This window comes from Bactrocera neohumeralis, chromosome 6 (assembly GCF_024586455.1).
Source record: "Bactrocera neohumeralis isolate Rockhampton chromosome 6, APGP_CSIRO_Bneo_wtdbg2-racon-allhic-juicebox.fasta_v2, whole genome shotgun sequence".
Lineage (NCBI taxonomy): Eukaryota > Metazoa > Arthropoda > Insecta > Diptera > Tephritidae > Bactrocera > Bactrocera neohumeralis.
Window position 1 is genome coordinate 33539218 of NC_065923.1, and position 19413 is coordinate 33558630.

Sequence of the window (19413 nt, forward strand, 5' to 3'; positions counted from 1 at the left end):
CCAAAAGTTTCGCTTCTTTTTCCATACAAAGCTTTGCATTCGCATTGAAGATGTTTTATAGTCTTCCCTTCTTCTACCTACTGATTGCTTCTAAAATAGTCAGTGTATGATCTACCAAGTCTGCCAATTAAACAATCATCTGTTAGCACTCGTAGAGTTCTTATGTTATTCCTTTAGGATTTTAATAGTCGGCATGTGCAGCCCATATTCCATTCATGCCACGTTTGTCTGCTTCTTGAATAAGTTAGTTATTGACTGCAAATATACTCAGTTTTTCATATTACATACGAGTACATACAGACATATTTGTCGATCAAATTGCTACAAGTAGACAGAGGCATAAAAACTCTATATTTTTCATAGTCTAATGGTAGAGTGATGCCTGCCTTGGCTAGTTCATCTGCTTCATAGTTACCAAGAATATCACTAGGTCCTGGAACCCATTGCAGGTTTATCGTGAAATAGGATGTTAAATCCAGTAGGACATCAAGATCCACTAGGACTTCAAGAAAAATTTCTAGAATTATTGCTATGCTTAGCTGCTCATGCTATACATGCGAGAGCTGTAGCACATGAAAATTTTAATTTGCTCTGCACTTCATTTTTGGCTATCGCTACAGCTATAGTTTTCACTGTTGGATTTTGAGCGACAACTATGCATTTTTTTTGCTGTTCATGGGATCAGAGTCCCATACTTTTGAACACTGATTCTTATTTTTAACGAGGAATCGAAAAGAAAAAAGTTGGTGGAAAATAAAAAACCGGGTTTTGGAAAAAAAATGTTTTTTTTTTGGATTTTGAAAATATTTTCATCAGAAAGCTGCGATTTTTTTACATAAAACTAGATAAGTTCAAAATTTTTTTCACTCAATTTTGAGGTCGTTAAAAAATAAAAGAAATAGTAATTTTTTGTTTGATCTCAATTTGAATTGCGCGCCAAAAAACAATGGACCAACTTTGACCACTAAAATGTTAAAAGATATTCTTCTTTTGGTCTGTATTATGATATTCTAAAGTTTAGTCAAAATCGGAGAACCACGGGTAAAAAGCCATGTCGCCAATTGATGGAATGGCCCATATATAAATGGTCAGTATGTTGTGCTGAGTCGATTTAGCCATGTCCGTCTGTCTGTCAGTGTGTCTGTCTGTATATACTTATACGAACTAGTCCCTCAGTTTTAAGATATCGTATTGAAATTTTGCAAACGTCATTTTCTCCTCAAGAAGCTGCTCTTTTGTCGGAACTGCCGATATCGGACCGCTATAACATATAGCTGAACCATCGGAATTAGGTTCTTGTATATAGATTATTTTTTAAGGCCACAATGTAATCTCCGAAGAAATTGTTCAGATCGGAGTACAATAGCATATAGCTTCCATACAAACTGAACACTTAGTTTCTAACAGAAATGCACCTGTGAAGGATATTTAGCTTCGGTGTAACCGAAGTTAACGTTTTTTCTTGTTTTTTATTTCAGAGGATCCATTTCAGAGATATAATGATCACCGCAAAACGTTTTTTTTTTTGAGAGGAGCTCCCAGAGATCAGCTGTAGTTCCTTTCCAAATAAATATTAAATCGTAAAATATAGTTTAGAAATACAATTGTAATACTTATTTGTACAAATTTTTGGATCAATAAATTTAAAAGTGTGCTCAGAAAAAATACTATAAAATTCGCTTTTTTCGGCTTTCTAACTGTATATAACCCCTTAATGGTGGCATAACTTCTAGAGTTCTGTGTTTCCTAGTGAACAGTAGTAACTTGGTCTTGCTAACATTTAAGTTTAGTCCGCACGACTCAACGATTTGTGTTGCTTAATATTGTTGTTAAGGTTGGCGAGAGTATTTGGGAACTTACCTCTGACCTAAACCGCCACATCTTCAGCGTAGGCCATAATAATACACCTTCTTCTTTTTTAGATCTCAAAATATTAAAATTAAATATGCGCAGTTGTTTTCATAAACAGAGAGAGTAGAGCTGAATATATGTAAGTGAAATCAATCCAGATTTATCGATAGAGATAATCCGAAGACTCAACCGGCTCTAATCTGGATAAAGCGTTCCATAATATGGGTATAAAATTGTTTTCTTGTCCGCAATGTGTTTTAGCGTTAAAATTGAATGAAATTCAGAACTGACCGTGCTCTAGCCCAAATTCAACTAATCTTCAAACCCGTTATTGATAAATTTTGGGAAGCTCTTTAACACTACTAAATATATTGAATTGAAAGTTAGTTTTGTTTAATCATCAGCCTTGTTATACCATAAATATAACAGCCCGGCTGAAAAGTTTGTAGGTTGATACATATGTATGTGGATAATACGACTAATTTTGGGTGAAGCAGCTTGTGTTAGTTTACAAAATATGGATCAAAAAGAATTGCTTGTGTTAATAAAGCATTGGTTTTTGGAGAAAAATGCTGCTGAAGCCAATGTTTGGATTGATGTACTTTATTTGGGCTCTGCACCTGGGACATCAACCGTAATCTCCAGATATGGCCCCCAGTGAATATTTCCTGTTCTTCTCAAGAGAATGCTCATTGCAAAGACATTTAACAGCAATGAAGTGGAAACGCAGAAATTCAGACTTATTTAGAGGCTTTAGACAATTGTATTATAAAAATGGTATTGAAAAAACTTTTGACCGCTATAAACTGTTTCTCCCTCGAAAATAACAATTTAATTAATAAAATCAAATCTTATAATTTTTTTCTTTTCATTTTAAGCCTACGAGCTTTTCAGTCCACCTGGTAGTTTTAAACCCGCTCCAAAAGGTTAGACCATTTTCAGAGAAGACATAAATATACGCGTAGATATGGGAAAATGTTTCTAATAGCTTTTCCTCTCATTAAGAGGCGTTCCTTAAAATTGTCTTCTTTTTTGTTTGAAGCCGTTATTTATATTTCGAAGACGTATCTCTACTAAGCAATAAAAATAATGAATTAAAAACATTGGCTTGCAACCTGGCAACCATTTATCAAGCTAACTTATTTTTAATCACATGCAACCAATACAAATCAATTGAGCTTAGATTTAGTTTACTCAAATAAACAAGTTCTTGTCCATATATATTTTTAAATACGAACACAAGCATGTACAAATATTTCCTCCGCTCAGTTTTAGCTGTCAATATGCTCCACTCATTATCACACACATATCAGCCAACGCGCCACCACTCGCCCGGTCATGCAACCAATAACGCCACCACTGTTGCATGTGAATTCATAGTGACATATTGAATAACTTGAAGACTACAGAATGTGGTGAGTGCATCATGTCTGTTATAGCGGCCTAAGCAATAAATAAAAACCAAATCAAGTCGAGCAAGAACCGATGAAACTTAAATGAACTGAACTCCAAATGCGAAGCCAAGTCAAGTGAACTAAGTAAGTACGTAAGTAAGTGACTGGCTGTGAACCCAAACGTTAGTGAAGCACCACCATCAAGTCGGCTAAAGTCAAGTCACTTCACTTTAAACTGTGAACTGGCGAGGCGCAGTGCATCGATGAATGAATGATTTACGATGTTCCGTGGAAAAACTACTCTGAATAATTTATTGATAAATTGTGAAAGCGAAAAACCGGCAACCGGCAAGCGGCAATCGGCAATGCCCACTTGCATACGGGATGTGGAGCCAGCCCACAATGAGCAGGAAATAAAAAAATACTATACACACATACATGCATACACATTTGTATGTGTGTGTATGTTTGTATTAAACAAGTCGGCTCAGAACAGCCCAACCCACCGTTACAGCAAAAGCAAGCCAACCAAGTAAGCAAGCAGTCGGATAGCCTTGCGTCAGCCAGCCAGCAAGCTGCAACATCATCAGCGCCAACGATCAGCCGGCATTCACTTTTGGCATGAAAAACTTCAAATTGGAATGCAGCAGAAAATGTCAATGCGAATTCCCATCGCATGCTCATAACAGCCTAGCAGCCAGCCAGCGTCCGCAGCTGAGCCAGCAATTCGCTCGTTGCTGCAATTGCTGCTCGTACTTCCTTCACAGCTCTAGCTGTGGAGTGGCGCGAGGTTGTGGCAGCGTGCGACGTGATTCCAATAAAATCGTGTGATATTTTTGTGCGATCGCATTGGCAACTACCTGCAACACTCATGCCTATTGCAACAACTGTCATAACACACACGCACACACACACACAATGATTGTGGTTGAATATGCTGCAGTCTATCAGCAGTCATACAAATGGCATTTGTGGCGTGCAACAATGCGCTGTGCAGTAGCTGATCGTGCCACTCAACTTCGACGACACAACAATTCGGACTGTAGCTTCACTTCAGCTGTCATTGCGGATTGTTAGTACATGAATGTATGCGTGTGTATGGGTCCCTTTGCAGGGTTGCAGGGCCCAGAGGACTCATAAATATTCTGTGCGGATGCTTGTCAAAAATGCATGATGGAATTATGACAGATCGTTATGATTAGCACGTTGCGATGTGCGTGATATGCCGTGGCACAGTGATGATGACAAGTGATCGTCAACGTTCCTCAGCGATCAGCGATCAGCGACTTTGGTGCGTGATCACATTGATTTCGTGGCATTACATGAATTTTTTGCCCGGTGGTTAAAGGACATACAAGTTGTTGGAGTGGCGCGCAATTTAATTGAGTAGCGTTCTCATAGGGCGCATGCATTGTAAGCATTTGAACATAATTATTTGCTTTTTATGAAAGAGTTGGTATGATGTAAACAAATAAGTGAATTAATATTCTCAGGCATTCCAAATGCTATGTGCGCTAATTTCTCAGTAGTATGACAATTTCATTTTTGGTTTTGCATCAAAGGCCTTTCCAATGGTAGTAAATAAATATCCATTTGATTTTTACACTCTCAACAGGATACGTTAAGTTTGCCACGAACTTTGTAGCAACCAGAAGAATACAATTGTCGTGTTTTCATATGAGTACCTGCCGACGACGGCCATCAAAACAATGCGTTGCTCCAAAAAACGATCCAAATAATACCTGCTCTCTGCAAATATTATTTGATTCAAATTGGTCAGATGTAAGGGACACCTTTTTCACTTAGGTCTGGATCGAGGCCGACCTAAAACCTCTGCCGTGCTGTGGGTGGTGGCCTGTGCGCTGTGCGACTCCACTCTGAACTGAATTTTCAATTTTACCTGCCTTTAGGTTTAAACCACAGCCACTACAAATCTCCCCAAAGGGCCAATCCCAATGAGGAGATTGGAGGGCTTCCCTTGGTACGAAATTTAAGTTTCCAGTAAGACATTGTCTATTATAAATTGGGCACTCATAAAATTCAATGACTGGGGACATTTGTCGCTTGAACTTCAAATGTCTTTTTATTAAAAGGAATCTCATTCAAAGCCTATAATATCAGTTCAAGCTGAATATTATATCACTATTTCTGACAAGATTATGCTGAAATTTCGAGGCAAGCCGAATAACAGACATAGTGCATATTGGACAAGCATACAGTACCGCGGGCAAATTCTACCCCCTGCCCGGTGAACGGCCCAGAAGGATACATCACAGACCCTATAATATACACATATAACAGACCAGCGTGTTGAGCTGGGTCGGTTTAGCTCGATGTCTGCATATATGCCCGTCGTGAACTAGTTACCCCGTTTTTTGAGATATGAACCTCTAATTTTGCACTTCTCCAAGTTTTACAAAAGGATATGTTGTCTCTTTTAGAAGAATTTCATATGTTGGATATATGAGATTTTAGTATTATACAAAGATAGTCATAAATTCAGATGCATACGACTATAAAAAGAATTAACTTAACGTACAAGTTGTATCCCACATGCTCTATTTGCTCCACACAAGTGTCTGCTGGCTCATACTAACATATGATGCGGTGGTGTTGTGGATAGCATTATCGAAAAAGTGCCGCATTAAACCCCTGGTACAGGTGCAATGGACCTGCTTGTTGGGGATTATAGGCGCAATGAAAACTACTTCAACAAAAGCTTTGGAGGTAATTCTCGATATATTACACATTCACGTGAACCGTGATACAATACTTAGGGACCACCTAATTTTTAGGTCTTTGGAGCCAGACTCGCCGTCACTAAGGGCGTGGTATAGCAATGGACCTTGTTAAAAAATTTGAGCTAAACTGGAAATGCTAGGCGACCCATGAGGTAATAAACACAACGTTTTCATTCTTCAGTAGAGAAGATTAGACAAAGAGTTATCCGAGTATAATAGAACCAACGAATCAAATGGTGAAAAAAAACAGGTGAGCGCTAGTAAACTATAGGCAGAAGGTAGTTTCAAACTAAATAACTACAATTTAGTTTTTCACGCCGAAATTGTTAGCATAATGGAAGGCCTGGGAGAAGTGAGCTTCTGCTGTAACCAGCAAGCCTAAAACCTTCTAGTGGCTAGAAAAGTGACAATTAGGCCATCCGTAGCGCCAATACGAATTCTCATTGCGTTCATTTTTGCAAGCAAGCAGTAACTAAACTCTGAGTAGGTAACTCGGTTAATATCATATAGGAATAGAAAGAAATGAAAAGGCAGATGAGTTGGCTCGGTAGGGGGTAGCTGGGAACACAATTCCCCTAAGCTGCCCCATACCATTCCGCTGCTTCAAGGGTCAGTGGACGCTGGAGGAACACCTCAGCTCTTGAAACATCAGCAAGACAATACATACCACAGAGATACTTTGTGTTAATGTTAATGGTGGACAGATCTTCTACTTCGAGACAAAAGGAAAATTAGTAATACTGTAGAGGTTACACCGGGCGTCTACCCTTAATATCCCACCTTCTAGAAGTGCATTCGACGGAATGCAGAGCATGCTCACAGCATGATGGGACGCTAAAACATTATCTTTGAGAATGCCCAGCCTTCAGCCGGATACGACGTGATTTATTCCCCCAAAATATATATATTCCCTTAAAACGCTCTATTCAAATTATATAAAATATTATGTTAAATACCATTTCAATCACATTTTGGCACAAAAAAGTAAGATGAGACATTTAAATATAATCATTTTTTCAAAAGACCTCGAAGCAAGACGACCTAAAAAAGGGTGTGTATTTATAAGATTATTCGTATGAATAGTATGTTAATTAATTAATTTGGCAATTTTTATGCGCCTTAAGATTTTCTGCATATTACTACGCCAACATACATATGTAATAAAGAATTATAATAATGTATAGAGATATTTCTATAAGGAACTTCTCTTATAAAATCCAAATTATAAATTTAATGTTGGTAGCTGAGAGCTGTAATAAACTATAAAACTTAGTATAACTTTCGTTTATTTTATTTATTTCACAGATAAATATTACTCATAGCTATGTATAAACGTGTATAAACCAAATTTGAGCATTCAGGGAAGGAAAATGTGTGACTTCGGAGGAAACGTAAAACTTAGTTCTCAACTAGAGAATGGTTAGAAATATATTGTGAGAAAAAAGCACACGTAAATTCTAATTAAATTTTCCGGGTACATGATATTTCAAAAAATGTGTTTTGCTAAGTTGATAGGACTGTCCGTAAATACTAAGCCAATTATGAGCGCGATCTGTCAACCAGTTTGTTTACAGCAGCCTCAGTAGTGCGTTGCGTTTTTTACTTGTATGGTGGATAAAAATAATAAGAAAGAATTTTTCTCAAATTATATATTTCTAACCAAATTTTGTTTGAGAAACCTTTACGAATGTTGGAAATAGCTTATGTTGATTCAGTTTTATCAAAAACATAAACCTACGAGTGGTACAAAGCCTTCAAAGAGAGATCGTTGAAGACAAGATATGAATGACTTTCGGCCTCTTCAACTGATGAAAATATTAATAAAGTGACGAATATGGTGCTTGAAAATCGTCAGGCAAGTGTAAGAGAGATGGAAAGAGACCTCGACATCACTCGCGAATTCGTTCGAATGATTTTGGTGGATATTTATACCCTGAACAAGGTATATTAAGTTTGTCATGAAGTTTGTAACACCAAGAAGGAAGCGGCGGAGACCCTATAAAGTATATACATACGTATATATAAATGAGCAGTATGTTGAGCTGAGTCGATTTAGCCATGTCCGTCTGTCTGTCCATCTGCCCGTCTGTCTGTATATATACGAACTCATTTGTCGGAACGGCCGATATCGGATCGGAATCAAATGCTTGTATGGATAACTTTCACATTTGACAAGATATATTCACGAAATTTGGTATAGATTATTTTTTAAGGCAACAATGTAAAAAACTATAGCATATAGCTTCCATACAAACTGAACACATAGTTACTAACAGAAATGCACCTGTGAAGGGTATTTAGCTTCGGCGCAACCGAAGTTAACGTTTTTTCTTGTTTGGGTATGAAACGCGTTCTCTCGTAAAGTTGATCAAAGAAATACAACAAAATTCGCTGAAGGAACTAAAGGGGCTGAAAGGCATCCAAAAACGGCTTATGAAAAGTGTTTCGAGGACTGGAAAAATCGTTGACATAAGTGTCTTACATTTAGTGGGGATTACTTAGAAGGCGGCTTATGCTTATACTTACGCTTTAAAAGAGCTACGCTTTTTCTTTTTGTAAATACATAAGTAATAAATTATTCGTAAGTTTACTAAAAAAAGTCAAAATATCAATATTTTCCATTGCCAGAGCTTAACTCATTAATTATATGAAAATAAGCAAATATAGTATAAATTTTCCTATGAGTTCAACTCAACTGTTTTAGTAACTATAATATATACCCATTTGCTATATGAGCTTACCTGATTCGCCGACGGATAACCGCAGCCATTATACTGCGCATAAGCAGCCATTATGCTAAGCTGACCACTACGGAAACAAAATATTGCACTTTTTTGTTTACAAATTTTATGAACTTCGTTTTGTTTACAAAATGTTTCAAGGCCAAAAACTAAATATGTGAATCATACAAATCGATAACTAATTTGTGTAATAAAGCCATAATTTTTAGTTTACCGATAAAAGCCCACGCAAAGTTTGGCATATTATTTTATTTATCAACAGAGAAGCGGCGATCTTTAATAGCCTTTATGCATTAGTTTTCGCTTTCATTGGCGAATAACTGTTATTATTTTTTTTTTTTTTGCTATTCGTGTGCGCACGTTCACACTGTGTCATTAACACCGTTGCGACATTTTGCCACTATTTGCCATACCAAATGGCCGTTGGTCACAGATTGAACGCGCGCCCGTCGTTTAAGCCAAAAGCTGTTAGCTGTAAAATATATGCTAGTATTGTTTTTGTTTTTTGATAGTTTACTTGACATATGAATGCCATGTGTTACTGGCAACCTAAAACTTGTAGCTGTTCACACTTTGACAGGTCAGCATTCTAATGGCGCTGACTACTGGCGGTCGCTTGCTAAATAGTTGTTGTTGTTATTTTAGTTCACTTTTTTGTTGTGTTTTTGCTAATGTTGCTTTCGTTTTGTAGTTTTTGCTGTTTCGTTTGACAGGGTCAAGGTTTTGGTGGACTGCCCGCATGCCGGCACACGCACACATACACATTTACATGTGCTGAAAAGCAGTTTAACCACAAACTGAAGCCGGAGTCCGCACCGTCTGCTCTAATTAAAAAAACGCTTCACAAACTTGTCAACCGCCTGCAATAGCAACAACAACAATACACGACTAAAACTTGTTTTTGGGGGTAATTTGACACTTTGACTGGCCAACTAGCCTGTGCTTTGGTTATTATTATAAACTCTTTGAACTCAAATTTTCGCTACTGTGGTCACATGATTTGTTGGCGCAAAAAAAAAATATTTTTATTTTTCTTCATTAGCTGACTTCAGTTTATATACATATGTATGTAAATTTGTATTTCTCGATTTGCAGCGTCGGCATTTTTATATTTTATTTAATTTCACTTGATAATATAACGCGCGTCAGTTCTTACATAGTTCAATACGCGCCCATAGCAAAATCATTAACTAATCAATCGTGACAGCAATAATAATTATTTCATAAGATCGTCGGAAACCGCTCTGCCCAGCATACACTTGCAACTCTTGACCGTCGCTGTCGCTACTCAACTTCCGGTATTTTCCAAATGGAAAATCTCAGCCCTTGCAACGCACTGCATTAGCGCTGAAGCAGGCGATCGGCGCAATGCAATCAACACAACCACACCCCTCACGTTGCCGCTGCTCTGCTATAGTATACAATAAAAGTCCATACAAAACGTCGCACTATATTCGTCGCTGCTACTGCTGCCGCTGCCCGTCAAACTCGTTTTCGCGTGCCCACACTTGCTCGCCGATGCGCGCCTATTCACGTTCGAGCACAAACTAGTTGCGAGTTCGTACAGGCGTTGTGCAGCGTTTGCCTTAACACAGCGCACTCAACACATGGCCAAACGATAAGAGCGTGCGCAAGCAACAGAGCGAGAGCGCAATATGTTGGCTCAAACGGCAGGAGAAAAGCGTCAAATGCGTGTATGTGAAAAGAGTTGCGAAAATAACAGCTTTAAGCCCGCCTGCAATGCTGTAGCGAAAGAGAGATCGAGAGAGCGCTTCATCCAAGCACTAAATGAATTGCTTTTCAGCTACACGGGGTGTGGTGGCAGCGCATAGGCCACACCTACCGCTTCTTACGTGAGCGTCGCATAGCTGCAGTTGATGGCAGCGCCGCCACAGGCATTTTGCGTGAAAAACCGGAATTAACAACTCGTTACTCGCTGCCGTGCCGTTCACTTGCATTGCAGTGCATTTCCGCTGCACGCGCGCTCGCCGTCCAACGTCCGTCGCCGCGCTGCAAGCCTCAGCTGCAGTCGCTGTCATACTGGAATGCCGGCCATCCGAACGCCTCCAACTCTAAACTGTCGGCGGGGTAATTTTATGGCGCTCGTCCGCCACACAACTGGGGTAACGAGCAGCGCATATAGTTCAATGATTTTTTTCTATGCCGATTTGTTTACTCTTGTAGCGGTGTATGTTTGTACGCGCCTTCATATTATGTGCTTTTGTTTGCAATAAGAAAATCAACTCTTTCGCTGCGGTCATAAGATGGTAGGCGTGGTTTACGGTGAATAGTTTTTGTGATTTCAAAGAAAGTAGTTGGCTATGCCACTCCTCATAGCGAACTTTTATATGTGTAGCGTGCATACAAATGTATATATGTACTATACACATACATACATATATCGGTAAATGCTACAATTAAATAGGCATATGTATATATATACATATATTAAATGCAGAGTCGCGGGCACGCAAACTTGCCTATGAAATGATAAATTAATCAAAAATAAATGCAGTATGTCACAAAATAGCAAAGCTCTTTGAAATGATTAACAAATAATGGCTGCTTTCCACAATATACATATATATACGTATATATAGCTCATATGTATATTTACACCATTTATGTATATACACATTTGTATATAACGTGCAGCGTTGTGTTTCATAGAAACTATTTTATTTTCAAAAGAAAGAAAACAAATCGAATGGTACTTAAGCATGTTCTTACATAAACTGATATGATACATATGTATATGTATATATGATATATGATGATACTTAAGAAAGTAGTTGCGAAGTTTTGAAAATTTCTAATTTATTTGCTTTCGTAATCCCATTGGTGTAATTAGTGTACTTTGGATATGACACATTTAAAATGAAATATACAAACATCCTATGGGTATTTTCTAAAATAGTTATTAATGTAGGAGTAAAAAAGCAAAGGCATAGTTAAAGCAACAAACGGGAGATACTTAAGGTCCTAAATGGATTCAAGGCCTCAAAATAAAAAAAAAACGATTTTATTTATTGTCTTACATGTATATGATTTTATATCTTATCTAGAATGCTGCCTTAACTACTGAAGTGGATCCGAGTACTAGGTTTAGAGATACAGCCTTGAAAACTTGTGCTACATTGGTGCGGGGTAATTTTTCTCCACTCGTCCTTTAGGATTTGCCACAATGTAACCGTGTAACCGTGGAAAAAGGTTTTCTCGCCGCAACTGCCCTTTTCATAATTCTCCATAAATTCTCAATGGGGTTTAAGTCCGATCTTTCGGCAGGCCACTCGAACACTTGATGTGATTCAATGCTATCCTGGAGCAGTGCTTCGGGTCGTTGTCCTGCTGAAAACTCCAAGGTAGTGGTAAATAATCGGCGTAATTTCCATTTATATGTTCTGCTGAAATGTCTCTGTACATACTGCCAGTTATTTTGACCTCAACTTGTACAAGTAGTCCTACCCCATATGAAGTGAAACACCCCCACCACCATGACTGACGATCCACCATGTTTCACAGGTTTTTTTTTGTTTTTGTATATCATGGGTTTAATTCTTGTAGCGGTGGTCGCATGACATAGAATCTACCATCCCTACCAAAGACATTAAACCTGGACTCATCACTTCATACCACTAGATTCCATAACTTTGAATCATTTTGCTGATACTCTCTCGCAAACGCTAACGCTTTGCGTCGTGCAATTCGCTCATTTAGGGAATTTTCCTGTAATCTACGGTGGACTGTCTGTGCTGATACACGTACAATGCTTATGTTCCATTTATGATCTAATTTCCCTTGACGTCAAGAAGAGATCCATCTTACTTATCCGTACTATCTGTCTATCGTCGTTAGATGCTGTCTTTCTCGGGTTTTACGGGTCAAATTTTTTATAAAAAATATTTCTCACGAACCACTCCGATGTTAATGAAATTTCACAAATATCTTCGAGATATAATTTACAGGGTTAAACGATTTTCAAATGCAACTATTTTACAAAAAAAGTCCAGCAATTTTCACAAAAGTTTGCATATTTTGTAAAAACGTATGAAAAATATAGTTTTCCTTTTTTTATTTTCTTCGTCTAATAGCTTGTTTATGGACTTAATTAAATCACAGAAACTCCTAATCAAGCCCTTGAAGCTGGCAAGCGCTATAGATGTGGCGTTGTCCTGATGGAACACAATTTCTCCGCTATTGGTCCAAGCTGTCCACATCTGGACGATTGTTTCCGAGTTAAAAGTTTGCCCGTATGAGAGCAACTCATGATGGATGATTCCCAGAAAATCCTACTTAAAACTTTTCTGACCGTCAGGAAAGGGTTCTAGGGCACCCCTTTGCGTGGGCTCACCATGATTTGACTACAACCACTTGGGTTGAAGTTGTGGTAAGTGACCCACAACCATCCGGTCGGTCCACAAATTCGGTCCATGAGCTTTTATTTTTGCGTTAACTCGTGTAGCAGCCATATATCGAGTTTTTTTTTTATATAGCCTGATTCAAAAGGTACCAAATGGTTTTTGTGCAATGTTTAGCTCTTCATCATTAAAATAATATTTCTGCTTTACCCAATATTCCATTATATGCCTCATGATAATGAATGCGCTCGTAAGCTCCCGGTATCTGTGCCGCAAGGAAAGCATAAGCGCATTGCGCACCGATGGATGTGCCATACGTTTTAAGAGCGGTAGGGGGACAAGAAATTCAATATCTTTGGAATGTTATGAATGAACAAAATTTCTGTTATAGATTATTAAAAGTGAAAATTTTCCGCGTTGCGTCACATACTTTTCAGTTTTTTTAGCGTGAAGAACACATGAAAAATTTCAATTGTTTAAGAAAAAATTATGTAAAATATTATTATTTAAACAAATGGATCGAGAAAAAATATCTATAATGTAGACAAAGATTTTTTTTTGACTTCACAAAATTTCATCGATTTATCTCCAGTAGTTTATGAGAAAATAATTTTACAATTTTATCGTGCTCTAAATTCCAACATTCTATAACTTTAACAAAAAAAAAAAGAATTTTGACGAAATATTTATATCACGGAGTATGCGTCTGGTCCCTTCCTAATGAACAGCTAATTTTCAAATTCAGTGATTTTTCCAAATTTTCATGGATCACTTGACGTGGTTTGACTCAGTAACAAATAGTCGAACCAGGTGACTATTTTGTTGACAGATCTTTAGGAGGGGCGGATCCACGGGGGGGAACTGCGAGAGAGGTAGGTCATCAATATTCGATTAAAAATAAAATTATAGTGTACAGTTACACATTTCTAAAATCAAGAATAAAATTATCTAGCTCCTACACAATAATTCATTTCTTCCAAAAAATGCAAACCATTCATAACCCTCCCCACCGAAACGCCAGTTCTGAAAACAAGTTTCTCAGCATGATTCTTGACGAACCTTCTTAGAGTGTAATGTGTAGTAAGTTTTATTGATTTATTTAATTGTTTAGTAAAAGTATCGCTAGAACGGACGGACCGACAGAATTAATGGTATGATATATGATAAATATTTTTTTAAATTTCTATAAAGTGAAACCTTTGTAATTACGAGTGGATGATTTGACACTGCACAAAGTATATAACCTCTAATGAGTCGAGGTAAAAAGTCCTTTTGAGAACTCCGATAACTTCTTGGAAGCACTAGTCGAAATTATTAAAATTTACCACTGCAATTCGGAGTCAGTGGTCTCAACTTTAAAAGCGTTCCGTCGAATTTGTGGTCGTTATAATCGTCCTGTCAGATCAACAGTTGAGCGTCTAGTGGAAAAATTTGAATTGAGAGGCACAGTACAAAATGTTCCCGTGCCAGTGAACCAAAAAAGTGCCCGAAGGTGTCGAGAATATTGCTGCCGCTGGCGCATCAATTGAGTAAGCACCAAATCAGTCTCTCACACGTCGTTCTCAAGCGTTGGGCATCTCTGTGATCTGGGCCTACATCCTTACAAGATCTAATTGACGCAGCACTGGAACCGCTTGACCACGAGTATCGTCGTATATTCGTGAATTGGGCTGAGCAGCAACTTGAAAATGATCTGGATTTTGATCAAAAAATCATCCTCAGCGTTGAGGCTGATTTTTCATACCCTGAACAGGGTATATTAAGTTTGTCGCGAAGTTTTGTAACACCCAGAAGGAAGCGTCGGAGACCCTCTACAGTATATAAATGATCAATATGTTGAGCTGAGTCGATTTAGTCATGTCCGTCTATCTATCTGTCTGTCCGTGTCCGTCTGTATATATACGAACTAGTTCCTCAGTTTTTAAGATGTCGTTTTGAAATTTTGTAAACGTCATTTTCTCTTCAAGAAGCTGCTCATTTGTCGGAACTGCCAAAATCGGACCACTATAACATATAGCTGCCATACAAACTGAACGATCGGAATCAAGTTCTTGTATGGAAAACTTTTGCATTTGATAAGATATATTCACGAAATTTGGTATAGATTATTTTCTAAGGCAACAATGTAATCTCCGAAAAAATTGTTCAGATCCGATTACTATGGCATATAGTTGCCATACAAACTGGACACACAGTTACTAAAAGAAGTGCACCTGTGAAGGGAATATTAGCTTCGGTGCAGCCGAAGTTAACATTTTTTCTTGTTTCTGAATGGCTTCGTACTCCACGCCGGCGGCGTCATATTTTTTGAACATTCAGCCTGTGGGATAGCCTTAATCGGCCCTCAGCACGACAATCATAGTCAGAAAGAAAATGTGAAAAATAATATGCGATTTATGGTTATGTTTCCTACAGGGTACTACTCGAGAGCGCGTCCAACGATTTTAATTAAGGAAATTCACCAGGATATACGCTGCATATTCATATATGTATGTAAGTGCGCAAAACTAGATTGGCACGCACTTTTTCCATTTCGAAATGCGTTTACAATGTATGTTCAATTACACTGCTGCTGCTGATAGCTCGCATGTCCTGTTTCTACTATAGTGTTCCTGCAGTGGCTGCAGACAGTATAATGCGCAGCTGTGGCGAATAACAGCCTGCAAACATTTTTTCATCGGCGAAATAAATTCATGCTTACACCACTGAGACATTACTACTCCACCACAACTACAACTACAGGTTCCATTTTGTAATATTGTACTACCGTTACTTTATAGCATCACTTTGACCAGCTTATTCCTGGCGACGTACAGTCACACTCCACTCAACGTTGAGCCGACAAAAACGTCCAACGCATGCCGGCTTGTGTTATCCCTAAAAATTCCCTATGAATGCGGTGGCTGCCACACTGCCACACATGAAAAGCGCTATCGCCGTTGCTTTTGTCTACACAGCATTAGCCGGACGTACAAGTTCATTTTGCTGCTGCAACGAGCAAACATCTTGTTGAACCAACAAACAAATGGCTTTGCTGGTTTTCGCTTTCATCATCAACTTCAGTGCATCCTTCTGTTGCTTCAGCCCACTACTCGCCATACTCTCGCTTCCAACGCGTACGCACTCTGCCGGATCTATTGATGCTGTTATCCTTTTGTCCGGCCACCAAACACTGCTAGTGCAGTTCCGTGATGAGCTCAGCTTTTTGTATGCTCTTCCGTTCAATTTTTCCCTTTTTGGCTATTTTGCTTTGGTGTTGCTGCTGCGTTGGCAGATTTTTACCAATTCTCTGCTGCCCGCTTGCCTTTTTCACGTGCGTGTGTAACGTGTCGCTGTGTATGTGTGTGTGAGTGTATTTGGTTAGTTGCCTAGTTGCAGCTGCCAACAAGTTGGCTTGTTACTAAACTTGTTAGTAATCATCGCTACACAAAAATGCGCAAAAAATGGAAAAATATGAGGGAAACCAGAGCAATGCAAACAAATTGGAACAAGGACTAAACGCCGAAGTGTTCCATGAGTATCTCTGTGAATTATTTCGCTTTTTTGTGATTTTTGCAGTAAAGTCTATTGTTTACGTTATGGTTAACTGTCAGTGTAAACAACTCGAAAATTAAATGACATACATCGAAGTGTTCGAACATATGTTAATATAATGGATCGCAAGTGCTGTTATATGTGATATTAAAACAAAAATTTATAATAACAGTTTTAAAATTTAGCAAAAATGATGAATTCAAAATGCAAAAAGCTCAGTTAGTGATGAAAAGTTAATATTTTTATAAGCTCCCAACATGTTGCAGGGAAAAAAACACTTTTGTTCACATAACGGATATTAAGTTAAGTTATATGCCTGATCTCAAACTAGAGTGACAGATAGATGGAAAATAATTCAGGCTTTGCACTGCGACCTATGGTCTATTATGCCCTCTCCTACATATATCACATATGGTCACAAATTCCAGGAGCTTGCTGGGCGCCACTGAGGCGATGTGAAATAGTGGGTTGAAAGCAGTACTTTATGAAGTCAAAAGTAATTGTATAGTTGGAGATATTCGAATTTAACTGGATATCTGAGATTATGAGCTTAAAATTTGTTTAGTCTATTTGTAATAATTGGCTCACAAAGCCTTAAACGTGTTTTTATCGAGATGCTTTATTCAGATTTTGTGAGCAAAGTTTATTTATATACATATATACATTTTTTTCACAAACGACGACATTTTTTCTGGGAACCGTTATTTTATAAAAAATCTAAATTTTGACTAGTCCATCGATCATTGGCTGCATTCGTCATTATATTGGTGCCATTGATCATTAGGATAGATTTTGCTTAGCTTTAAGAAGAGGACAAGATCAGTGAGGTCAATGCTGTTATCGGCTCTCTACTATCAAAATGGATAGCCACATCTCTGAAGAAGGCTGTTCGGGAAAACATAATTCCTTACTACTTTTTCTCGCAAATTCCATCAATAAAAAGTTTACAGCTAATTTCTCCTACCCACTCGTTTCTACCTATTCCCTCACAGGTATGAGCACAGATCACCAGTGCTAGGCACCGAAATGCGGTAATCAAATATACAAACAAGCGCTCACACACACAATCATGGATCCTGCAGTCAGAAAGAAGGAGTTTCATCTACATCAGAATTAGTTCTTCCAAACTACAAAACATATGCCAAATAAATTTAGTGGAAATATTTTTCCTTCCAGGACACAGCGTGAATGGGAAAAATCGGACGAAAAAGTGTTATATCAAAAAAAAAAAACTGAAAGTGCAACAACTGTCTAAGGAGAAACGCTACAAGCATTACAATAAAGATTGTACATTAGAAATATATTAAACAATTTTCAATCAAAGCACACCAATTTGATCTTCATATCCTTACGCAATATGGGACATATGTTGGAAAAATTAAATGAAGATACAATCTGTAATACTATATCACAATTTGGTAGCGAAAATAAATGAAAATGGTTTTTGAATCACCCCCACACTCATAAGCTAAATATAAAAACTTTACTTACCCTAGTCAACTTCCTGTCGAATTTTCTACGAACAGATGCGGCGACTAACAAGAGGTTTGAAGACGAGAGTATACTCTTGTAGAACCCCCAGAGGTGATCTAATGACTGAAGCCCAGAGCATATTGAAATAATGAAGAGAACACTTTTCTAATCTGCTGAGTAACTGTGAAAGCATAAAACCTGAAGATGATGAAACCGATTCCACATTCGATGACGATGGAGCAGATATTCAATTGCCCGACCATGAAGATGGATTGCCGGCGGCGGGTCATAACTTCGAAGTCGTAGATAATTTCGCCTATCTTGGAGCCAGCATTAACACCAACAACAGTGTCAGCCTGGAAATCTAACGCCGAATAACTCTTGCCAACAGGTGCTACTTCGGACTGAGTAGGCAATTCTTAAAAGTAAAGTACTCTCTCGACGAACTAAGACCAAACTCTACAAGTCCCTAATCATTCTCGTCCTACTATATGGTGCGTCCATGCCGTTGACATCATCCGATTAGTCGGCCTTAGGAGGATTCGAGAGAAAGGTTTTGCGGAAGATTTATGATACTTTGCGCATTGGCATCGGCGAGTAGCATAGTCAATGGAATGATGAGCTGTATGAGCTATACGACGGCATTGGCATAGTTCAGCGAATAAGGAGGCTAGGTCATGAAACGAATGGACGAAAACAATCCAGCTCTGAAATAATTCGACCCAGTACCCGCCGGAGGAAACAGAGGAAGAGGAAGGGCTCTACTCCTTTGGAGAGATCAGGTGGAGAAGGACCTAGCTGCAATTGGTATCTCGAATTTGCGGCAAACTTCGAAATGAAGAAACGACTGGCGCTCTGTTGTTAACTCGGCTATAACCGCGTAAGCGATGTCTATGGCAGTAAAAGTAAGGGACCCTCATATACCCTATATAGCGATTTTAAACTTTCCGGTTAGCTTTATAACGTTTATATCGGTCAATGTACGATATCTTAATGAAATTTCTTAACCATAATGTGGTTTTGTATTTAATATTAGTGAAACCGTCGAGACTTCGGCCTGTTCCGCATTTTCCCGCATATAATGCTTTCCGTCCTTCTGACCGACTTTTCACTCATATAGTCCATATATTGAATTTCGTTCCTTTGGCTGAGTTTATATCGAATACAACACAAAATAAAAACTAACTAATTAAAATTAAGCACGAATATATCCAGTATTATGTCATTCGGTAGTAGAAATGTGGTGGTTATGCAATATATCTTCCGATAGCGCTATCATGATTAATAAGGCGATTTCTGTTACTTAGATTTTAATGTAATC

At 38.2% G+C, this 19413-nt stretch overlaps 1 protein-coding gene across 2 annotated transcripts in view; it reads right to left on the reverse strand.

Moving 5' to 3' along the window:
- The window catches only part of LOC126761497 (homeobox protein araucan-like), a 114584-nt gene extending 104329 nt beyond the window's left edge, over positions 1-10255 (reverse strand). For both annotated transcript variants that reach the window (XM_050477750.1, XM_050477749.1), the window contains exon 1: positions 8728-10255. In XM_050477750.1, the coding sequence (XP_050333707.1) occupies positions 8728-8778 (51 nt within the window). In that variant the 5' untranslated portion in view covers positions 8779-10255. The remainder of the gene's footprint in view (positions 1-8727) is intronic.
- Positions 10256-19413: the final 9158 nt, after the last annotated feature.